The 25,260-nt window shown below is 41.3% G+C and overlaps 1 protein-coding gene across 1 annotated transcript; it reads right to left on the bottom strand.

The window, feature by feature from the left end:
- Positions 1 to 2,102: 2,102 nt before the first annotated feature.
- Positions 2,103 to 24,333, bottom strand: ADSS1 (adenylosuccinate synthase 1; the record flags this gene model as incomplete). Its single annotated transcript, XM_079537774.1, has 13 exons — positions 2,103 to 2,155; positions 3,298 to 3,447; positions 3,934 to 4,031; positions 5,986 to 6,110; positions 7,089 to 7,243; positions 8,328 to 8,454; positions 9,252 to 9,333; positions 9,675 to 9,782; positions 10,906 to 10,972; positions 11,276 to 11,326; positions 11,686 to 11,748; positions 12,860 to 12,962; positions 24,145 to 24,333. The coding sequence occupies 13 exons, from the start codon at positions 24,331 to 24,333 to the stop codon at positions 2,103 to 2,105; spliced, it is 1,371 nt and encodes a 456-aa protein (XP_079393900.1).
- Between the last annotated feature and the right edge of the window lie 927 nt (positions 24,334 to 25,260).

Raw genomic sequence — 25,260 nt, 5'->3', positions numbered from 1 at the left:
ATTAGGTGAACAAGAGACAGTAATCCTGTGAAAATTAAGCTATAAATCCTCATTTTCAATATGCCACTTACATCATTCAGAGTTGATCATTTAATCCAGTTATTGAGTAAATAGAGTGGCTTGCAGTCATTGTGGACTCGGTCTATATATTAACTAAAGCTTAAATACAGTGGCCATCCCCAACACAAATGCACCCATGAAAGTGGGGCCAAGAAAAGGAATACGTCAGGTTAATCCAGTAGGCAAATGTCACATGGTGAAGCTACATGAAAATGGAACTATTGCTATATCTCCAAAAACCTTTATGCTTAAATTGCCTCATATAAACGAGGTACATTTCACAGTGCTTGTACTAATTAGCACTTAGCAAGCACCTGCCAGAAGTGCTTCATAAACATTAAATAAGGTCAGAAATCTTTTTCATTTTAACTCTCATCAGTATGAAGGGTAGAGCTTCCTCATCTATGTTAGAACAAGGACCGCAGATTTGAGCCACAGAGCTCCCCACAACACTGTAAAACAGGTGAGGAAGTTTTACCATGTGACATTTTACAGACTGCAAAACAGTAACAGGGAAATTAAATGACTTGCCAAAGACTAACAGAGGAGTTCTGTCTGAATTCAGGATTCACAGCTTTGGGCCATGAATTCTCCTAGGCAAAGAATGTTATCCTTCTGTATCCTTTGGGTTATTATCTCACAAAAGGTGTATTTTCACACTTTGCACAATGGCACTACTGAGGTTGTGATGCCATTTTTCCACAGCCTATGGGAATGATACAAAAATATTGTTAGAGCTCTCTGAGACATACGTAGAAAAGAAACATCTATTCTGAAGATTTCAGTTATGGAATAAGTTGGCTTCTAGTATATTCTTCCTCTAGGCCTTTTTTGAGAGCTCCTGCTGCTTAACTACTAAAAGTTAGAAGACCCACAAAGAAATCCAAGTGTATTCTTGGAAGTTCTGGGGACCTCTCCATGGCTTCTACATGTCACAAGCCTGGCTGCCACATGTCATCCCCTTCTATAATTAGGTATTACATTTTGCTGAGGAAGGTCAAAATGTGCGAGGGGTGTAAATACCACAGCAGTCATCGTTAAGTCATGCATTGATTTATTCTGGGAAACATGGGAGCTGTAGAAGCAAGTGTGCCACACAGAGCTGCAAGTCCCAAGTTCCTCAACAGACACTTACAGTAAAACTATGGAAATCACAATTACTGCATGAGCAGGAAGAAACGTCTCAGGTTCACTAAACCACTGCACGTTGTTTTGGCTGCACCCTCCTTACATGTTCTGCACCCCGAGGACTCTCTTCCACCGTCATTCACTCCTTCCCTACTGCTTAAAACAAAGACTGCACACCTGACAGTCTCTTCAAGGATTGCCTGTTTGTACATGGGATTTTTAAAAGAGTTATTAGACCACTTTCTCCAGTTTGGCCCCTCTGTAGATGTTATTTCAGTGACTAGAATAAGCTCTGTGTTAAAAAAATATTTTAGCTTCTCTCCATTCATTTCAGTGGGCTATAAAAAATAGTTATATCAAAATTATAGATAGTTGTGTTTGCTTTGCACAGTCAAAAATACCTCACTTTACTGTGTTTCACAAACTGAAAATCTGCATAATCCTACCACTCCAAGAACACTGTATATGTCTTATTGCTGCCAACCCAAAGACCTATTTTAACACTTGAAGTGGAAGAAAAAAATTCAATCTTCGCAACTCTAAAATCACCCAGTAATTACTGGAAAAATCTTAATACCAGTTTCATCAAGAAGAAATAACTATTCTGACGTAAAATGCTTTCAAATAGTAATGTCTCAAATTTTAAAAAAATATATGGATCTGATCTTTTCCTTATTTTGTTATGCACTGTTTTGATTTTTTCTTTCTGATGATGGCCACCAAACAGATTTTACACTGAAATTAGCGAGACACGTAAGATAAATAAAATGTTACAATACAGGATAGGTATTTTGTTTCTATTCAATTCCTAGAAGAACATGTTGGTTTTAAATAGCATCTCCATTTAAAGAGGAAACAGTAAGGAACAAGCAAACACTGAATTGTGCTTCAGATCACTGAACTTCTTCCTTTGCTTAAAACAGCTGGATCATTGACTCTCTTGATTTTCCAACTCCAACCCATTTGACTAGGGAAGAAAAAAAATATTAGAAAAATTAGTAAATTGCAGTGTTTTATTGTGCTTCAGTGCAAATCAGCCAACTGTGTGCTGAAATGCACTGCTAGGAAGTTTTGCTATCCAAAATCACTTTACTCCTGCTGTATTACCACACCACAGTGCAATACGCTGAAGTTTGAAAGCACAGAACTGTGTCATAAACACAAAGCACTGCCAATGGAATACCTAGCAGAAGGTCAAGCACTTTTACTGTAGGTTTGACACTCATTAACTTCAGTAATAGGACGTCTAGATAAACCCCTACAGAAAGCAAAAGCTCTGTCAGATTGTGAAGCAGATCAGGAGACAACAATCTGCACACACTATAGTGCTGTTAAATACAAGGCTGCAATTAAGAACTCCCACTATCCAGTGGGAGCAGCCACCCTAAATACTACATCACAACTGTTCACTTTTTACTGCATGGATACTACAGAAATCATGAGGTGTGCCTCCTTGAGCCATTGGCTCCACCAAGGCTGCATGCCTTCACACTGACAGCCGGAGAAATAAAACGGGGAGCTCTGCTTATATATCCCATCACCAAATCTGTGCCCATCACCATGCACTGAGCTTCAGGCTTTCCTATAAGACACTTTCTAATCTATGACAAACACTGGTATTGCCACAGTTGCACAGAGCTTACACCCTCAGAGGTGACCTTTGATGAGCTTTATGGAAAACAACAGCCCACATGGTAGCTTCTCAAGTTTGCTGTGGCAGAAATTTCCTTCTAGTGCTCATGCCACACCTAACCCCTGGCATCTCGAGATCTCCAGCAATTCATCCGAAGAAAAGGGGATTGATTAACCTTCAGAGATTGATCAGAGATTTTCAGTTTCCTAAGTGGAAGAATTGGTTTCAATAGCCATGTATCCAGAGATGCAGTGCAGGAAGTGAAGAGAAGACATTAGCTAGGGGAGGCATGGTGCAGAATACAACTTCTTGCAGCTTCTTGGCAAAGTATTGTTTACCATCACCAGCCCAACCACAGATGCTTCCATCATCTCCTGCCCAAATAAGGCCAATTCCTGGCCAAAGAAGTGAGCACTTCTATGTAACTTCTTCTGTGTATTGTCGCATTGCCACAGCGGCATCTGCCTAAGATTTACCTGGCACTCCAACATGGTTTTCCACACATCGAATGTAATTCTGGGCCTTGGCTGGAAGGTCCTCCCATTTTCGTGCACCCGTTGTGTCAGTCTTCCACCCAGGCATCGTTTCATACTCTACTTCCACCTTCTGCAGTATCTCCTGATTAGCTGTGGGAGAACAATTTTTAATCACAGTTGAATTTACCTGTTCTACCCTAAAAGAGCACACCTATGGCTGCTGACCAAGAATTTTTGTTAAAAATCTGATGGAAGAGGAAAAAAAAAAAATGTGAAAAGTAGACACCCACAGTATGTCTACTGATGGGATAATTAGTTTATTCTTAATTGAGATTAATCTATGTTATTTAGGAAGATAACTTTGATTCAAGGATCCAGTAATTCAGTTTCCTTGTCAAAACTTTCGAATGTGCTTTATGTTGCCAGTAAACTACATCAGTATTTTTTAGAATTGAAATTATTTGAAGTTTGCAGTAGTTAAATTTTTGGGTTCAGATGTGCACACAGTATAACTGCTACACAAGATCCAGTAAAAAAGAAATTAAGCCCGATCTAAAAAAAAAAAAAAACAACAAAAACAAAACAGAGTCTTTCCCAACACATGCAAAAAACAAAAATATGCACCGAATAACATACCTGGAAAATATGGAATTCTTTTTCCACCCAATTTGTAAGCAACGCCAATTTTAATCTCATCAAGGACATCCAGAATATCCAGCTTTGTTAATGCCAAGCTGCACAGAACAACATTGGTCAGAGTCACACACATTGATCTTTACCATTTTCCTCTTCAATCTCTTTCACCTTTTATGCGAGGTTTTTTTTTCCCCACTAGTTCTCTATTCAGAGATCCAACTCAAGCAATTCAGTAGCAGAAATACACAAACGTATTAAACTATGAACACTGTTAATTGAATTCATGCCTCTGGGATGAATACGTGACTGAGTTACTAGGACACATTTCCAAATGCTTGGCTGCTCATACAGGTGCACAGCGTTCAGTTCAGTGCATTAAAATGCAAACTGACAACACAAAGCAAAACTTACTGCATTTAGTTGCAGTGTGCATGTTGGCATGCCACTTCACATCACCACTAACAATTCTCTCATTCCTCCTTATTTACAATAACTACAAGACAACTTTGTTTACCATTTAAAACAGATTTCACACAAATACTCTGGTTTACACAGTACAGCAGGGAAGATCTCAGTCTGACATTCAGCACGCTTGCTGAGCTATCAGTGTCATCAGTTTACTGAATCTTTTCCATCTTTTGAATTAACACAATGAAAAACAAAAAAGGAACCTCAAGAAAAAATAAAGCAATCGCTAATCAGAATTAAGCTGCATTTTAAAACTAGTCACATTCTCCAGACGTAATATGCCAGACTTTGATTGGTAAGTTCGTGAGCAGATAAGGATTTGGCCAGATATATGCACATACAGTCCCTGCTGTCTGTGCTCAAAAAGTCTATGATGAATGCAATGATTGCATGACCACCTTTTGGGAAAGAAGAAACAAAGCCAGTCCTTCAGCTTTTTTTTAGTTTATATCTCCCCCATGTATTAACTGTCAGAGTTACCAGAGATGACAGTTTTGTTGATAGAAATGTAGCAACTGCATAGAAATGAAATGGGAGGAAATATAATGCTCTCCTAACAAATATTTCCACATTAACAAGAGCTGTTTTAAGAGAAAGCAAAATATAAAACCAAGCAAACAAAGTATTTTAAAAACCCTTCTGATAAATTAATGAACAGAGATCATTCTGAATATTGTTCCATTCTAGCACTACTGGCATAAACAATACCAGTTAAGTCTTGGTTTCTAAGATATCAAAATACCCACAGTCACGTGTCTGTATACCTGAATAATGTGCCTGAATGCAAAGATACACCTGAATGCAAAATCTACGCCTCATATGAACACAACTGTTATGAAACTTCTGCAGCTTTCTGGAAATATGGACTGTAATTTTAAATTACTGGCTTCTTTTATAGTTACCAGTGTTACAGCATTAGACAAACCAGGCTAATGGCTTTACAGTCTTGACTAGTTCCTTTAAAATGTTGAAGTACGTTTTCAATTATAAAACAACTCATTAACCAAACATGTAATTCACTCCCAATTAAAATAAAAGCAGCATTTATAATGCAATATAGTGATATATTTTTCTAGATAAATGAACCTGTCTGAGCTGTGCCAGTTGTTGTACACTTTGTGTGACCCTACTTATTCCTCTTACAGAAGTCGTATGTGGAGAAGTGCTCATCCAAGTCTGATCCACTAAAGCCAGTTAAAGCCCCAAACCACTGGCTTCTAGCTAAGACAGATGGAAAGCACTGGATCAAGAACACCAAAACAATCAGTTTGTGTGAAAACTGATGCACTGATCCAAACTACACCAGTCATCTGATGTAAACGAAGGGAAAACATTTATGAAGAAAAAAATCACTTTAACGATGGTATAAAATCACTGAACAAGTCTAAGAAGGTAAGTTTATTATCAGCATGAAGACCACAGTTGCCCACTGTCAATCACTGTATACAATTTTCAGTTGCCCACTGTGAATTAATTGCTTTAAATGTAACACTTTACTGACTTATATTAATGTTACCTACATATTTATTCTGCGAAGCACAAAATAATCACTTCCAAATGTAGCGCAAAATCTGTGATGCTTACGCAGTGAATCCGTTGATCATATGAGCATATTTCAAAATGACAAGATCTAACCAGCCGCAGCGCCTCTTTCTGCCTGTAGTTACTCCCCACTCGTGGCCACGGGACTGTAAAAGATCTCCAATTTCCTAAAATAAGACAGAAGGAATACTTCAAACGTGACTTAGTTGGAGAGTGAAGCCCCTCATGCACAGGATTCTTATATCTCAATCACCAGCATTTGCAAAATGCTTAATAAATATGCCTATCTTTTCTTCTAAGAGTTTGCTTTTCATTTCTTCATCTCGTCTTTTGGCATCTACTGTACATGTCTGGGGCAGACCAATGCTTGTGTGATGTCTAGGATAACAAATGTCTTGTCTGCGCTCAGGCCTCCTAGGTCCTACCACAGTATGAGTTTGCCAACTGTTCCCTTTGATACCGGCAACGTTTATTGTTTTTTTTGGTTGAAAAAAGTGAAGCTAAAGCTTTACTCTTGTGATCCATAAAACTAGAGGACATCATCAATTCATTTGCAGCCATTAGAGAATGGATTTTAGTGAATACAGCTTTAAATCAAATTCAGATCACTGACCTGGAGAATGCTGTGTGCATAGCTCATTATCGATACGCCGAACTTACTGGACAATATTTTCATTATCAAGAAACCAGAGAACAGTTTCAAAAGAACTGAAAGCTCTCCTCCTCTTTTCCTGATCCATTCATGCAGACCAGCTGACGCACACACCAAAATTTTTCAATAACTCATATGGAACATAGGCTGCTAAGCATGACAGTTGTATCTTGTAATTTAAACTCCTCGAGATGCACCAACAGCTTCTATACAGCACATTCTTGCCACTGAAAAACCCTAGATCACAAAAAATGATGAAATTTGTTTTTGACATCATTCATTACAGCAGAGCCATCACGGTAACCTAATAGCATCACACCTGTGTTCCTTTCCTCTGAAGAAAAATGACTGAAATTTGTCACGTAACTCCTCTGTCTTCATGAGTGCAACACCCTGGTTCTGTTACAGTGCTTATTTATTTGTAGTATACCCTTATCCCTCGAACTTATTTCTTGGCAACCATGTATACTGCATTTTGTAATAGTAAACCTACGTTAATCTGCTCAGTGGGGAAGGCTCCGATTCCCACCCGAGTAGTATATGCCTTCACAACACCATACACATCACCAACGTGCTGGGGAGGAACACCAAGTCCAGTGCATACACCGCCTACAGTGCAGTTTGATGAAGTCACAAAAGGGTATGTGCCTGTCAGAGAAACAAAACAGCACAGCTCTGTTTCAGCAATGACAAAAACCAAAGAATGACTTTCTCTCTTAGTTGAAAGGAAGCTTTCCTCTGCATGCTTGGCTCTAAAGCTGAACTGCAGCAGCACTTGAAGAGGGTAAATTCTCTTTACTGCTTGCCCCCTTTTTGCCTTCAGAAGAACAAATTCAGTAGTTCTTCCCCAAGTTGCTTCCTCCTATAGTTAATTATACACATTCAGATTTCTAAAGCTCCATAGATAACTCCCACTCCCATCAAATGAATGGTTCTTCCTGCTCATGCACCCAATTTATCTCAGCATTTTGTATAAGCACACAGTTACTGATCAACAATTTCACAGAGCCAAATAAGAAAATGTCCTGCTTTATCAAGCATGCATGACCTGTTTCCAACGTGCAAGTTTTCCTGCATTCATCTTTTGTAACTTGCACTGAGGACTGCTCGCAGGGGAGAAATTTAAAAGCATCTCAGTATTACTTCCATCAGGCACTTGCTCTATTAAAGGATGCCTGTCGTGTAAAGCTTTTTTCATTGTCCTATGTATCACATAAAGTATTTCTGCAGCATCCACAGAGTCTCACGTAAAGGTCACAGTGTGACATTTCAGTGCCTTACACAGGCAGCTCTGAGTATCTGCTGAATATTTTCTAAACCTTCAGAGATTGCTCATGATGGCTACATTGTGACTGGATTGCAGCACCTCTCTCCTTCTTTGTTTCATCTTCATGGAGAGTTAAGTGGTTTAATTAGACTTTTGGTAATAGAGCAGAGTAGAGATCAACTGAAGAAGTTAAGCTTATAAGTTATCTGCACCGGTTTAATCCTCTCTCCACTGCAGAGGAAATACTCTCAGCAGCACCACAATGTCTGCCTGGTCTGTGTGGCAAGGTGCACAAACATGCAAGAGTAACAAAAGAATACCTAGGACTGAAATTTCAGCCCCACAGGAATAAACTTCAGTTTATTATTAGTTATTATTTTCCTATTCTTTGCCCAGCAATTATAAATACAAATCAAAATAAAATGAGTCTCTTAGGACTTCACTCAAGTTCACAATCCAACATACCAAAGTCAATATCAAGTAATGCTGCATTGGCTCCTTCAACAAGAATCTTCTTTGGGGAGCCATGAAGAGCTTCATACATAAAATACACACCATCTCGAACCATGGGTCTTATTTTTTCAGCATAACCCTGCAAATGTGAGTGTAAACATCAGCCTTCCCAAACAATAGCTGAATTGCTAGAAGAAGAATGGTGATCACTTTTGAAGAACAAAACATACAGATACAGATAAACCCTAATGCACCAGCTTCCTTAGATGCATTTTATCTGAAAAAGACACGATTAGCTCATATTTACAAACAAATTAATACACTGAACTGCTAATAAGAGTGCACAACTTGTTAGGGCATTGGAATGCTGTATTTTCTGCAGCATTCCTATTCACAGAGATGATGCACACCTACCTCATTTTATTGATGGCCTATAGTGCAGACATGTTGAGGAACGTATAGATGAGACTGAGACTTAGAAACAGTGCAAGCTCCAGAGGGAAAACAAACAAACAAAAGAAACAAACCAAAACACTTCTCATGAACAATAAGAAGGTATCTTTAAAAGTAGGATGTTTGCTCTGAACAAGTACCAGGCAGAACTTGGGAAACAAATGAGATTTTTTCTGCGTCATCTTTTCTTCCCTGTTCAAAGATATTTTACCAGGGGATCTTTGGAATTTATTTAGAAAAACGTCTTTTATGAGTGAAACCTGGATCTTGAAACACAGCTTCCACAAGCATTTCCTCAGTAAGAATTGAAGCAGCCTAGGTCTGGCTGGAATCACACTGTTAACTGACTCACTCTGAAGTCTCTTGACTGCTTTAACACAGCAAAGTAATTTTTTTTAATGAGAAAAATAATTGTATCAATTACAGAATGCATTTAATGCTCACAAGAAGAATATTCAATTGCAAATCAGAGTACTTCCTTACCTTTAGCTTTTTCAGTTGTCCCTCTATGTCTATTTCCAGTGTTGGAAACATTGACTTGTATTGTTGTGCCAGATTTTTAAATCTGTAAAATATTTAAATCATATCTATGAAGAACACTCTGAGTTACTGCTACTGAGAATCTTTGGCAAGAGGTGACGTTATACTAGATACTGCATACACTGACAGCTATGTAAAGAAAATACACGGAACTTTAATATCTCTACCGGCACATTTCCTGTTTCATTTTAAACGACAGAAAAGTAAAGGAAATACACATGCATTCTTTCCAGTTTTCTTCTCTTGGATAACTTATATACAAAATTCAGACCAGACACGTTTTGAAAAACATCTCCTTAAAAATAAACCTGCCAGCCAAAACACATCACTCTTTAACATAATATTTAGAAATGAAACTAGTTGTACCTTGAAGAAAATTCATCAAAGTCAGAAAGGAGGTCACAAATTCGAAGGCCTGTTCGTGCAGCTTTGGAAGAGTACGTTGGTCCAATCCCTTTCTTCGTCGTGCCAATACTAATTGAAAAGAGCCCCCCAGATGTCTATTAACACATGCCAAAACATCCCTCATGCTAAGCAGTTTGTTACAGCTCTCTGCTATGCTACATGCTGAGCAGGAGCTCTGAGACAAGAAAAAAAAGGTTTAATGTTCCCTAATAATAAGTATACAGCAGATTTAATGCTTCAGTGGACTTGCATAATATTAGTAATATTCACAGTATGCAGTGAAGTATTAAGCCTTGGATCTGACTGAAACAAGTTGAGTAGGAGTATGTGTGTATGTACATATTTTACATAGAAATGATGGTTACTCTGCTTTCTTGTCATACTTATTGAAAACAAAAGAAAACAAATGTATTTTTCACATTTTCATAGCTGAACCACTGCCCATGGTTGTAAACAACCAGTTTGGTGAGGTATCAAACTGGTCTCCTATGGCTTTGAAACCAGTAGCTGAGTCTGAACAAAACTACAGCTAAAGAACTCCTGCTGGAGCATTTACCTTGGATAAAAAGATAAAAATGGAGCTGCTTCCCTACCTGCATGCCTACTTTCATGTGTGTTTTAGAAAAACTGTTATTGGGATCTCTGTCTATGAAGATTAATAGGAGACCAGCTGACAGAATAATAGCGTGTTCATATACACCCTTGTTTTTTTCTAAAAACAGAATCATGAAGAATGAATAACTACATACTGTGTTACTGTGCACTATTAAAATTAAAATAGAGACTATTATTCCCATGAAGTTTAACTGAATATACAATAAACAATGATCAGCATGTAACCTAATCCTGTCGACACTTCTAACTCAAGTCAAAAAGTCATTACTAGTCTGGTATGTAGGAACAATGGAAGCATCACTTCAACACAAATAAGATTTAAGGATTTGTGAGGAATTTCAAAGTGCCTTTATGTGCTGCAGAGAACTGGAAAACAGAATTACAAAGAATTCACATCCTTGGTAATACCCCAATTTAGCATAATTTGTACGCTAAAACAAATAGGAGCAGAACAGAGTCATAGAACTATCAAATCAGCAAGGCTCCATACACATATATTGCACTTCTGTTTCCCAACATCATGCTAGTTGTTCAAATTTGCATAATTATTATTGAAATGAAAGTGCTAAAGACTTACTTTTTTCCTTCTTGGGCCTGACGTTGCACTTCTTGGAGCCCATCTACTGCCTGGTGAAAGTCAAACACTGCAATGGAAAACCAAAGACATAATGACAGACCAAAGGAGGAAAGCATTCTTTAAGTCACAGACAAGTGTGTTTGTTATTAGCTTAAGAACCTCATGTGTGAAAAGAGAGCTAGTACTGCTTTAACACCACGAAAACATGTAAAGCATCATTCTTTAGCAAATACAAATCCTGTTGCAGGTACACAACACAGAAAGGAAATATTAGATCAAATACATGTTCGCACTGTAGAGTGATAATGTAGTTCAGCACCACAAGTTAAGCACGGATTTGAGTCTTCTCCACCCTTCAAATATCACTTACCTATATGTGCTCTATCTGATATGATCAGTCTTTTCTCCCACTCTTTTAAACCTGTTCAAAAAAAAAAAAAAAAAAGTAGTTTAAAAAGGAGGATTCCAGCTGCTCTGATTGGTCACACTTTGAGATTTGAGTTTCTGTTCTTTTTTATGTTTTCCCTACATGCTATTGTCACCTTTCTCACTTTAGTATGGATTTCATTTTCTAGCCGATGCAGTTTCGAAGGGCATAAAAATCCATGAGGCCCTGTGAAAAAATTGCTTTTGAAAAATCTGCCTTAAGGCTACAAGACAGTTCAGCATTTTTAATACTGTCCCTTCCATCACTCAAAATTCAGAAGGTTACTGCACTGAATAAACCAAGGCTCACAAATCCCTTCGTACTAGCTGCTAGCATAAAGAAATGATACAAACCTTTCTTTTCATTCTTTTCAGCTTCTTCAAACAGGCCTGGTAAATGTATAACCACTCCATTACCTTCAGGAAGATAAACAGTTTGTTTTAAAGCAAGTAATAAAATATTCATTCCCAGGGTGTGAAGCATGTAAACTCTCGCTGTCTGAAATTTTATTTAAAAAGGAAGACAAGGTTTCTCACATTTCTCACCATGCGATCTTGAGATTTTTTGGGGATAAATCTCCATTCTGGATAAGCAGCTGTAAGTCTGCTACAATCAGACAAAACTACTTGCTTATTGCAGATGTGAGCATATGGGCTGCTGCAAAGTCAGCTGAGTTCAGCAGATTCTTTCCTTTGTTTGTGGTGGACTTTGCACCAGGAATTTAGTCTCAATTGTTCTCGGGTGAAAGCTCAAAGGAGTCTGTTGCCTTACAATACCAAAAGTCTGTGTGACAGCATTTACGTTTTCTTCAGTGTTCATGAATTTAGCTTAAACTCAGCTGACACTAGCACCGTAATACATTAGCAGTGCCTTCTCCCTGCTATTGAGCTACAGTTCAAAATCCACAAGCAGTACAGAACATTACTGATGAGATGTGGATTAATGATTTAGTGGGTTGGAAACAGCTGCTGCTTCCTTCTTGGGAACATCGGAAATATCTGCAACAGTCTCTCTCTGCCTAAATTTAGGATAACTCAGTTAAACTCTTTACTGTTTGACAAGAGAATAAGTTGGAAAGCAAGATAATACACCGTATTTAGTGAAAACCAAGAAGTTTCTCGTATTTCAAACATGCATTCAGAAATTATCAAATGCAGCAAAACCAAAATTACAGATCTGTGACTCACTAGAATGCACTCATTTCTTGCACATATTGCATGCAGTTTTTCTTTCAGAAAGAGCTATAATTTTGGACAAGTTTCAACTTAAGCCTATCACTTAAATAAGAGTTTAATGCCCAGTAAGTAAGCTTTTAATGATGTTATTTGCATCGAATATCATTACGGTGAAATACAGCATCAGCTAACGCAGTTTGAGTTTATAATGAAAGCAAGAAGTCAAACAGCTGAAGCTAAAATGAATTTCTAACAGTCACATATGCTTTTCTTCTCTTGTTACTATAAACGATGGTTGCAGCTACCTGCCGAGTAGCACTGCTTGTTAAAACAAGCTCCGAATTGGTCTTACCGATAAAAGAAATTGCCTTTGGATTAATAATGCCACTAGGGAACAGGTGGAAATCATATTCTTTCCCGTCGACAACCACAGTATGACCTGCGTTGTTGCCACCCTGAAACAGAAAGAAACAAAGGGTTAACTGCCTTATATCTTCACTCTAAATTCTCAGCAAATAATGTGATATTATAATCTTTTTTTTTATGATTTGCATGAATGGTCATAATTTTATCCACCTTACAGTGACTTGAACTACTGTGGTATTGTGCAAAATGGCTCAGACAAGACCAACGTGAGATGTCAGCAGCTCTGTGTAGGTTTGGTAAGTAGAATTACAACATGGATGGAGTCAAGGTAGAAGTGGGTCACAGCAAGAGTGAACGTAAGTGATAGCAAGAAAAAGAAACCTGAAACTTTCTGGGAACAAAACTGAACTTAACATGTACCCATAGGGTTCTGACTCTGATATACCAGAATGCAAATCCACAATACTGGGGCACAACCTGTATTCAGCCAGTGCTATGGGGTTAAGGCTACAACTCCAGTATTTCCTCTTCACAGAATCACAGACTGGCCAGGGTTGGAAGGGACCTCAAGGATCATGAATCTCCAACCCCCCTGCCACATGCAGGACCACCAACCTCCACATTTAATACCAGACCAGGCCGCCCAGGGCCCCATCCAACCTGGCCTTGAATGGAAGCACTCCTTCCCCACCCACAAAGCAGACGCTGCTGTAAAGTTAGGAACATCTTTGCAGCTTCACGCAGTATCCTGGTCAAAGGATGATTCATCATCCCACTTCACACCACCACCTCTCAACAGAGCCTGCTGCAATTCCTGACTTCAGTGATCATCTGCCAGACCTGAGAGCAGAGTTTGTATTTTCTCAAGAAACTGATTTTTCCCAAAAGGCTTCAAAGGAGGGCAACGAGACAACTCAGAGTTGGGAAGAGGTGAGTAAGTCAAGAGCGTGCATCGATCTGAATTAAACAACAAAGACTTAATTAAAGGTCTAGTTTTAACAAGCATAGTGTTTATTTTTGCTACGATTATCAAGAATTTCCTAAACAAATGATGCCCAAGTGCTGTCTTTCTTCAGCAAGTGCTTAAGAACACACATTAATTTTAACTCCTTTATCAATTAGCTGTGAGAGCATGCATATACAAAACCTGCTGATGCACAGAAATATCAGCAGATATGATGCATCCTGTCATTGCCAAAATCTTTGAAGCCACTTTTAGCCCCCTGAGTAGACATTATAGAAGAAGAATTTCACAACATACCCTCAAAAACAGCATTTTCCTGGTCTAAAGCTAGAATTGACTGCTCTTGAACTGCTTTTGCATGCTGCTCACACTGGTCTGCCTTTCTTAAAGGAGTGTCTTGAGTGTATTTTTTACAGCTGAACTTCATACATTTCTACAAACACAAGTGAAGTGGAGGCAGAGCATTGAATTGTCCAATATATATGATTAAACATGCAAAACATAACCAGTCTGATGGGACACTTTCTAATTGTTATCTTTTGTCTTAGTAAATCAGACACATTTCTCACCTTGAGTTTCATAGATGTTCTGACAAGCTGGTAGTCTAATAGCTCAGACACTAAAGACACCTACTCCCTTTCTAATGTTACCAAAGTTCTTAGAGTCAATCTAGGGCCTATATGAGCTTTTTCCCCCCCTTTTTTATTAATGAATGGGAGCTTGAAAGCTTACTCAGGCTTCACTGGAACATGAACATGTTTGGAAGTCCAGAGAACTACTGGGCACAGTACAAACAGCTCTGTGCACAGAGCTTCCATTTAATATCCAGACTCAGCTCACAGAATCCCTGCTGTGAATCACTGTACTGCCCAAAAATCCCACAGGAATTTTATACACCTTTCACAGTTAGCACCTTTCCAGGTCATATCTCTGCTTTCTGCCACGATTCTGAAAAACTTTCTCTAGAAATGGGAGCATTAAGGTGGCAACTTTTTAGAGGTTAAACACCAGTGTTACTTTGACATCATCTGCACTGTGAGCAATGGTATGGCCAGAAATAACTTTGCATTAATTTCCAAAATGTGGGAAGCATGAGAATTCCCATTCAACCACCCTGGTGTGGAAAGTTCTGTTCCCAAGAGGGAGCCACACAGGGAGCTGCTGAAGCTTCAAAAAGTTACGACTGCAGCTGGGATGGCAGCAACATCTGCAACATTAGCATCCACTTCAAACTTCCTTCAATTACAGCAACAAACACCAGCAACGAAGTGGGATTTGAGAACTACAAAGCGTTCAGCGTGCCAAACAATGACAGCAGTTACAAACCCTCCCTTTGCAAGCACTGCCTAGACTCATCAACACTATTTTCTCCATGGCCACAGCTGATGTTCTTCATGCCTGCTGTACTTCAGAGCTGGTAAATGCTCATTTTTAACAGTACTTGGTAGGTGTTAAAGGTCTCCACATACAAAGCAAGTACCAAGAAAAAATAACTTTCACTGAAGTCATTTGCAGCCTGCAGTGGAAAATTAGTATTCAGTCTTATGAAAGCACTGCTTTCATGCTTAACAAATCCATTTTTATTACCTTTGATAACTCTCTAAGTTGAGGTTTTATTAACAGCATTAAATATGTATCACTTCACTGCATTTTGCTAAGGAATGCTTTGTTACCTCGTGCTACTTCAAGTTCTACCTCTTTTCTTCTAAAATTCAGAAGGTTTAAACTCAGCAACCTAAAATGCCTGTCATTCCCAGCTGGAAACAAACTTTGATGTAAGATAAGGAAAGACCTGTAACACTTCTTTCAAGAGCACCGGGAACCATACTAGGCAGACTTCTAATAATCAAAGTCTGAAGGTACATGATGTCCCAGTACCAGGAGCCAAAGGAACTTGAGCTAACAAATAAATAAATAATCTTTCTTTTTTCCCACCACATTGTTTTATTCAAAAAATACCTTTCCAAGCTTTTTATTGCCAACCTACTTGTGATATTGTATGCTTGTATAGAAGTGGCATACTTTGATTTCTACTCAACAGTATGTGAACAAAACCACTTCATCAATACAACAGATCAAGAAGATTTTACGTCCCACCAGCGTTAACAATCACATGCTGATACAAATCATATCTTTAAGGTACAATAATAATTATTATGAAAAAATTAGCAGAAGAGAACACACAGTCTTTGTCATTTTCAGAAGAACTTACTAAAAAAAATTAAGAAATAAATTCACCTTCCAAAGTACTCAGCCATTTCAAGGCTCCTCACTTCTGGAAAGCTGAAATATCCCAAGATGGAAACAATTTCCATTCAGAACAGTCATGCAGTTATGAGGCTTCTTAGTATCTGCATCAGGAGCTCTTTGCTTGCACCTAGATTCACAATATGTTTGAATAGGGATGGAACATGTCCTGATGCTCAAATGCATTTCTGCCTGCTCTTGCCAGGTGGCCAGTGGGCAAGAGAAGTCTTGGATGGGAGATATCTATGCTAGAAACCAGGTGGAAGTGCCTGAAAACAGTTTCAGTCCACTGGCTGCTATGCCTAGTGTGATATTCGTGCATATAAATGGGAATAGCGGGTAAAAGCAGAGAAACTGCATTACCTTTCCTTTTGGCAGTGGTGCAACTGCTATTGGAATACCGTGTTCTTGGTGGCTGGGCAGCATTACAAAATGATCTCTTCTGGCATTCTAATCTATGAATTTATAATCCATGAATTGGAATGCCTATTCTAAACCAAGAGCCTGTGATATCTGCATCTGGAAGTAGATGAGATTCCTGGCTACCACTTTGTGTAAGTGTCCCAGCCCTACTGATTCCATCAGCCACTGAGCTACAACATTTGCTGCCATACAGCTGCAGCTGGAGGCCAAACACTTTTCATCATACAATGAAACTGACAATAAAAGGCTTCCTTTTTGTTTTTAAACCAAGACCTGCCTGTACAACCTTGATAATCTCCAACTCGGTTCCAAGAAGTGGATTGTAACTTTTTTCTTAGAAAAACAAACAAACAAACCAAAATGCAATTATTAATAATAAGAGCTGGGTTAGAGAACGATCAGAAGTATACTCACACTAGATCTACAAAGCAAGGGCTCTGTTTTTAAAACTAAGGTGGCGTCAAGGAGCTGGAGTTGCAAGTATTCCCTTCCTAACGCTGAGAGTCATCAGCCAAACCACAGCTGCCTTGCTCTTCTCCCCTAAGACGTCAAAAAAAAAAGTGTCAAGTAACAACCAGGCTGTACAGAGCAGCCCTGTGACCCTCCTTGATGACTCCTAAAATTAAAGAAACGCACAGAACCCCACCCTCCCAGTTACAGCAGTGATCTTGAGAAACTCCTGAATTCCCTTGGAAGCAGACCTTCTAAAGCCTGAACGAGAGCATTAGCACGACCACAGACAGAAACACCCCTGACAGCTCTGAACGAAACTTCTGACCTTTTGAAGAAATATATATGAAATATTTCTGACATAAATATCTGAAGCTGAAGCTCGTACCCTATTTTGCAGCAGTAATGTTGTATTTTTCCTTTATCACTAATTAAAATTCCCCCCAACTTCTGAAGAGTCCTCGCTCTTCCTAAGTATCTGAAAAATGCAACTGAAAAACCCAGTTTTCCAGACCCAGAGTCTAACTCAACTCTGCTTGGAAGAACAGTCAATGCAGAGAAACTAGATATGCTTAACCTTAAGATATGTTCTAACTGAAACGAAATTGCTGTCAAACCACAAAAGCCATGTAAACAAACCAAAACTACTATGGCAGACCACCACTACAGCAACACAAACTGGACTCCAGCAGAACCTGTACCGAAAATGATTAACTCAAGGTATACTGACTGAAAACAGTAGTGGAAAAATTATTCCCACTCCTGTTAGCAGAATCCTAAAATGAAGGAACACAATCTAGACACGTCTGCCAATCTTTAGCTTTCTCTTTTGAAGAAGTGTAGTCATGTCCCCAAGGGAAGCAACACAATCCAAGAATATGAACATGACTTTGCTTATATCTGTAAACAAGTTAGCGACAGCTAGTGACTTACAAAAGGAATGAAACAGAACAGATGTCATTTCATCTTAATTTTCAGCTGCTTTCTTCAATGCTTGTAGAGGATAATAAATTTATCAGGTTTTATGAAGGGATTGGAAATTAAGCTAGCTTTCTTATGGAGATTGGGAAACATTAAACCTGACCTTCTCATCAGTATTTATAATCCTGGTGGTCCTGAGATGATCTCGCTGCTACCCAGAGGAGCGGCTAGTTTAAAATAGCCGTGTCATCACGTTGTTCTAAATCCTAAAATGATATAGTGTAGCAGGTAATCAAATGTAAGTAAAATGAAATACAGAATTTGGATTAAGTGACTTACAAATGACAGTCTGCTACAAAAGAATTTCAAGCTTTGAAGGGTGAACTTCTTTACTTAAATGTATGCGTGCCTGTAAATGGGACTGTCAACCTTCACAAACATTACCAAAATAAAAAACAACACTTCTGCAGTCACACTCATGACTCCAAGGTCAATTCCTTTGCTGATGATCATTAAGCACTGAATGATCAAGAGATTAAAGTCTTTGCATGCTGCTTCATCCTCTATGAAGAAGTTATGCTAAATATCACAGTTACATCTCACCAAAAGGAGAGCAAGTCAATACAGACACACAAACACAGAGAAAAACAAGCAGACAACAAGCACTGCAACCGCACGTATTCATCACATAAAGCCGACCTAATTTAAACCCTGATGCAAACCATTCCAGCAGCCCAGGATCAATGGGGACAGTCAGGGCATGTGGCTGTTTTGCCCTCTGTCAGCAGCTCAATAGAGAAAGAAAGGAAGCATTCCTGTCACAAACATAAACCACTGAAAAAAACTCATTGCCTGGCATTTCTGTCATGTTTGGTTTTCTTTATTTGACCATTTGCCCACAGTAATTCCTTTGTGTTCCTCAAAGTGCCATTTCTAGCACGCACGGTATTCACATTCATCACCAGAACGCTAGAACAAGAAAATAAGGAAACTTACAAATAGGCAACAGATGTTGCTTGGATACATCCTTTCACCCCTTCCTACATTCTTCTTTGATTCTGTAATGATCTCAACCTCAAAAGTTTCTTAGGTTTTCCTTACTGCTTTAGCCCTTCTCAACATTATTTCACATGTACTGCACTGAGAAAACCAGTCACTTGCTCTCCCTGCTGCACAAAGATGTGGTTAGCTGCAAACTGCTCGGCCACAAGTGACCTTAACAGAAAAGGCTTCTATCCACATTTCAACTGCCTCTGTTCTTTAGTAGAAGTATCGATTCTACCTTTCGTTACCTCTGTATCAAAGGATCGATGATCCTCTTCTCAAACTGAAGACACTCACTGTAAAAGCATACTGAGTTGGACCACATGAAATGTTTTAAGAAGTGACTACACATTTAGAAGCATGTTAATATGAGAAGTTCAGCACAATACTAACAGCTCTTCTTATGGCAATGACATTTTTACTATTTGGTGTATCTTCTTTAATGCCTGCTCTGAAGGCAGCACTGAGGAAATTGTTTCCAGACTTCCAGAAGCTGCAGAAGTCACAGGCCTGACACAGCCAGTCTGGGTATAGACAGCACTGGAACACATCTGGTGCCAAATGACTGAAAAACCTTAAAAACACCTGGACTACACTGTGCTGCTGATTCACTGTTACTGCTTTCACTATGAAATGAAGGAAAAGTGTGCATTTGTACTGCCACTATTTTGCTTACCTGTTCATTAACGGAGATCAAACCCACTACAGATCACAATTATTATCATGGGTCTCTATTTACTAGTGGCATTTATTGTATCTTCCACACTGAGCTTTTGGAAAATTGCACTCTCTCTTTCCTCCCCTTCAAGATTTTTACAGAATTATTTATGGGGTGCTCTGCCCCAGTGCTTTTAGACATTCTGCTGTAAGACTATTTATTGCACATAAATACTTCACCACAAAAGGCAAAACTGTTTACTCTCCATTACAGAGGGAACTCAGACATTCTTGGCACACACCTTTGTTATAAAAATGAAAGCGTCTCATGAGCTTTTATTGTTATTGGCAAAGACATAACACACTGCATGCCTTTTTATGACAATGCATGCTATTTCCTTTTCCATTCATATCCACACAGTCCCATGCAGTAAATATGTTCAGTGAAAAGTTATTATTACAAGTGTTCCTTGCATAATTTCAGCTTCCTTAAGGAAACAGCTACAACTGCATGGCTGACCAGCTGCCTTCAGTTAACTGTGACCTTATCAGAGTAGTTCAAGGCAGGATTTTATGGGGAACAGATCTAATTTGAGTGATGCCTCTGGATCTGTAGCTCTGCAGCTGTGACAGTCAACTGTTTGCCTGGTCATGTTTTAAAGCAGCTCTGTGAAATTACCCAACCAAAAAAAAAAAAAACCACCATAGAAAATCTGCCCACAAGCTCTAGCCTTGGAGGCAGCCACAATGAAAAGCTTCCGACATTGCGTGGCTGGGCTGAGAGCTGTCACTGAAGAGATCTGGGCCTGCCCAGCCTGGAAAAGACTGAGAGGGGATCTTATCAGTATGTACAAAAATCTGAACAGAAGGTATCAACAGGATGGGGTCACACTGTTTTCTAGTGTGTTTTGTAGCGATCTGGCAGTGGGCCTAAACCTGAGCACAGGAAGTTTCATCAGCACGAGAGAAAAACTTCCTCACTGTGAGGGTAACAGAGCACCGGAACAGGCTGCCCAGAGAGGTGATGGAGTCGTCTTCTCTGGAGATACAGAAAGCCTGTCTTGATGCGACCTTGGGCAAGGTGCTCCGGCTGGCTCTGCCTGGAGCAAGGGAGGTTGGACTGTAGAATCCCAAGGGGTTCCTTTCCAACTTCCATCACTCTGGGAAATCACTATATAAAGGCATGTTAAAAATGAAGTAGGCTGTGCACCAAAATCTGTTCGTACTTGGATTGTAGGCAGTCTAAGCACTGAGCTGACTCAACATGATCACATTGATAATCTTCCATTCAAGTAAAATCCAGTTCTGAAAACTCAGGACAACTAAAGATGCTGAGGTTTTAATGTGGAATTTTCTTCATTTAGCACAATTTCAAGTTTCACTTGTGCCTGTGAAGGACTGACTCCCTGTTCCCATACATCTATCCTGCCCTTCCTCCAGTGTCCCAGGAACCACGTCATTTCCTGCATGGCAATCCAGCTACAAAATATTTTCTTCATTAAAGCAACGAGCTAAAAATACTTGAGAAAAATTTGATGAAAATTATACTTCCTTTGGTAGAACTGTCAGGGAAATACTACTCCGAGTAAGGTCTTTCAACTCCCATTTGGCCCTGAATCTAAATTCTGTTCAGGAAGGAAAAAAAGCTTTTTTAAAGTGTTAGATCAAATAGTACGTAATGAAGAATTGCCCCATTGAGACAGTGTTTTAAAAGACAAACATCCCCCCTCCAGTTATTAGCTTTTTAATCTTGCCACTTCCATTTCACTGAGGACTAAACCACACTGTTTAAATCAGTGTCTCAAAACATGAAGCAGACGGGACATGAGGAAATAACCCAGTGAATCATCCAATTCTAAAACACAAACATTTCCTGAAGAAACTTCATTCTGAAGTCTCTTGAAGGCTTCAGAAGATCCTCCCCATGTCTAATTTAAGCAATCTATTGAAAGGCTCTTCAGTTTCCAGGAGGGATGGGAAATATCAAGATTCTGGTCCAAATGCTGAGGTGTTTTTATGTCAGTATAAGCCACTAATAAATCTCTCTCAAACTGGTTACTTCTGCAAGTTAATCACTTACCATTACCCCACTGGGAGAATAGTAATTAGTGCTGTTCAAATGCTCAGACTCATGCATATCCTTAATAAATCTTAAGGGTCAGAGTAGACAGTTATCTACTTGCATGACCAACTTCAAAAGCATCAAATATTATTAAAACAGCACATTTAAAAAAAAAATCTTCTATGTTGTCAGATGTGTAAAAAAAAGCACGTAAATATTATAGGAGTTGTATAATTTTTGCTACTCTGAAGTAAACAATTACTCATAATTTCTCTTCAAGTGTTTCATATTTGCCCTCAAGCTCTAATTCTGAAGCCAGTTCTGTTAAATCTCATGCATGTGTGTGTACTTGTGTCAGCAAACACTGTTCCGAGAAGAGTCCAGAGGCCTTCTGGATCTACTTGCCTTCCATCCATCCGTCCAGCCAGGTCTCATCAGCATGCAACAGAAAGCAGATCTAGACGTGCCCTGCAGCATACTAAGCCACTCAGCCTGCTGCTAGCACACTAACCCTTGTGGCACACACATACTGAGTCCTGCATTCTCCCAGCTGTTCTGCAGCTGCACCTGGGGCCATGCTTGTGCATCCATCAGCTCCCTGGATGGACAGAGAAGTCTTGAAAGCAACCTCGGGGCATCACAGTGAAGACTGTCCAGGGGGAACCTGTATGACTTTTTGCAGTAATAATGCTAAACACATGACTGGCCTATGGGAAACGCTTTGCCTCAGGTCTAGCTTCTAAACTCTGTTTCCTTCCCAAAGCAGTTACGGGACCTGTGCTTAGATTCTCAGCAACAAGTTAAAAAGAAAACAGAACAGAAAAAAAAAAAAGGAAAGAAAAAAAAAAAGATGTAGAAGACTACTACTTCTGTCCTAATACACATTCATCAGCTAAATTTCGCAGGGAAATATCTCAAGGTGATTCAGGACCTTGGGAGCTCCACGTTCCCACTCAAAATACTTTCTCCACTTTTAAAATGCTTAACTCCCATGGCAATATTTATTTATACAATATGCTTAATTGGAGAAACATCCTCAAATCTGAGACGATGATCCCAAGTTCATCCGTAATTTTTCACTAGATGTAATGCATTCTGAAGCAATGTTTCATGCTACATAGCAACTGAACTGAACTAAGATGCTGGTTTATGAATGCAGTCACACAATTTACCAAAATCTTTAGTGTGATAGTTACAAGCATTAGTAGCTCTATTGATCCAATATGCTAGAACCACAAGATGGCCTAGAAGGGACCTTAAAGCCCACACACTACCAAATCCCTGTTGTGGGCTAGTTGCCCCATACCAAAACAGGCAGCCCAGGGCCCCATCCAACCTGGCCTTGAGAACCTCCAAGGATGGGGCAGCACTCACAGTTCATGATTAATACTTGAAAGCATTCCTTTGAAAAGTTATTGCAATTATTAGTGACTGCCTTAGTGTCTAACTGGACTTGTATTAAGACTAGATTAAGGTTTTAAGATTCCTTGCATTATGGAGCATGTGCAAAGAAGCTGTAAAGGATCTGGAACTCAAATCTTATGAGGAGTGACTGAGAGATCTGGGGTTATTCAGTCTGGAGGAGGCTCAGGAGAGATCTTGTCATTCTCCACCATAACCTGAAAGGAGTTTGTAGCAAGGTGGGGGTTAGCCTCAGCTGCAAGGTAACAGCAACGGGACAAGAGGTGATGGGCTTAAATTCTGCCGGGGAGGTTCAGGTTGGATATCAGGGAAAACATCTCAGGAAGACTGGCAGTGCATTGGCACAGGCTGCCCGGGGTGGTGTGGAGTCACTGTCCCTGGAGATGTTCAAGAAAAGGGCAGATGTGGCACTGACTGACACAGTGCAGAGCAGTAACAGGCAAGGGCTGCTGGCTGGACTAGATGACCTTAGTGGGCTTTCCAAGCTCAATGATTCTGTGATTATGCATACGCATAAACAAGCCTCACTAAAGCCCTCGCGGACTCGCACTACGCAGCAGCTCTCCGAACCGGTTAAACAACGCCACTCTCCAGGATAACAACGGGGCGGGAATACCGGCCCCATGACACGGCGCTTCCCAACGCTGAACGGAACGGACTGAGAGGCGCCGCGAACCCGGGTCCCCAGCGCCGAACCCGGGGCAGCGCCGTGAGGGGGCAGCGCGACCGCCACCCGACACTCCCGCGGGCAACTCCCGGCGCCGGGGGATCTTGTGTCGCTTATCGCGAAGGGTCAGCTGTTTTTATTTATAGAGCCGGGCTTTTTCTTTCCGAGTGGCATTTTCATGCGCCGCCCGGGAGGGAGGTGGGGGCGGGGAGGGGGGAAAGAGAGGGGCACGGCGCTGCCCACCCCCGCAGGCCGAGGGAGAAGGAACGGGGAGGGGAACGGGAGCGGGCGAGGAAGCAAAGCAATAACGGGAAGCGGAGCGGCGCGGGGGAACGTACAGAGGAGAGAGCGGGGAAAGCAGCGGGGAGCGAAGGGTGAAGAGCGCACGGGGGAGCGGCGGGCACAGCCACCCACCTGGCAGCGGCACACGATGTCCGACTCGGTGGCCAGCAGGTCCACCACCTTCCCCTTGCCTTCGTCCCCCCACTGCGCCCCCAGCACCACCGTCACTTTGTTACCGCCCGGCTCGCTGCGTGCCCGCTTCAGCCCGCCTCCGGCGCCGGGGTGGCTGGTGCGGTCGTTGGACGCCCGGGTGCCCGACATGGTGCCGGTAGTGTAGCCGCAGCCGTCGCCTTGCTCTGCCTCGCCCGCCCCCCGCCGAGCCCGGCCCCTGCGCGCTCCTCGCGTCGCGCCGCCGCCTCCGGCCTTTAACGGCGCCGCCGCCGCCCGCCCTCCCCGCGCGGCGCGCTGACGTGCGAGCCCGGCCGCCCCGCCAGCCCCGGCCCCGCCAGCCCGCCGCTCCCGCGCTTCCTCAGTCTCCCGAGTCCCTCCCCGTGCACGCACCGAGCGCTGAGGCGCGCCGCTCTGCCGAACGCGTGCTTGCGTGCCCCTCGCACACACATAGCTGGGGCTGCGGCACCGACGGACGGACTTTGGCCGGGATCACGTGGGGCTGCGAGGCACACCACGGGAGCGTGCGGCGATCGCCGTGTGTCGGCCAGACGTGGGGCTGTGGCACCGGGGTACGACGCGCTCATCTGAGGTACGTCTCGGGACACCGGAGTCCCGAGAGCGTGTGGCTGTCGCCGTGAGGCGCACTCAGCGCTCTGAGCTACGCGAGGTCGGAGGCACGCAGGGCTGTGTTACTTGGAGGCACGCACAGGCCTGAGCAACGTGCTGAGACGTGAGGGTGCCCCGTTCCTGGAGGAAGGAGGGCAGCCTGGCCTGGTGGGGGATCAGCGCGCGTAGAAGCGTGGAGATGTGTCCCGTACCGCAAGGCTGTCAGCAGGACAGGCACGCAGACTGCTGCAATACACAGGTACACACGCTGACCTGAGAAATGCAGCCTGCTGCGCTTTGACAGACACACACGCCTAAAATATCCACGCCTGTTGACACTGACAGGCACATGCCCTGTGCTGGCAGCCTGTGACACCTGAGACTTGTAGTGACATGCAACCGCACACGCTCGCACACTGACCTGAAAGAACATGGGGCTGTCACTGTGAGACCAGCGTAGACCATATGTTT

Source organism: Tetrao urogallus (genome assembly GCF_951394365.1).
Source record: "Tetrao urogallus genome assembly, chromosome: 6".
Classification (NCBI taxonomy): Eukaryota; Metazoa; Chordata; class Aves; order Galliformes; family Phasianidae; genus Tetrao; species Tetrao urogallus.
Note: the sequence above shows the minus strand (reverse complement) of the source record. Positions and strands in the feature narration are given on the sequence as shown.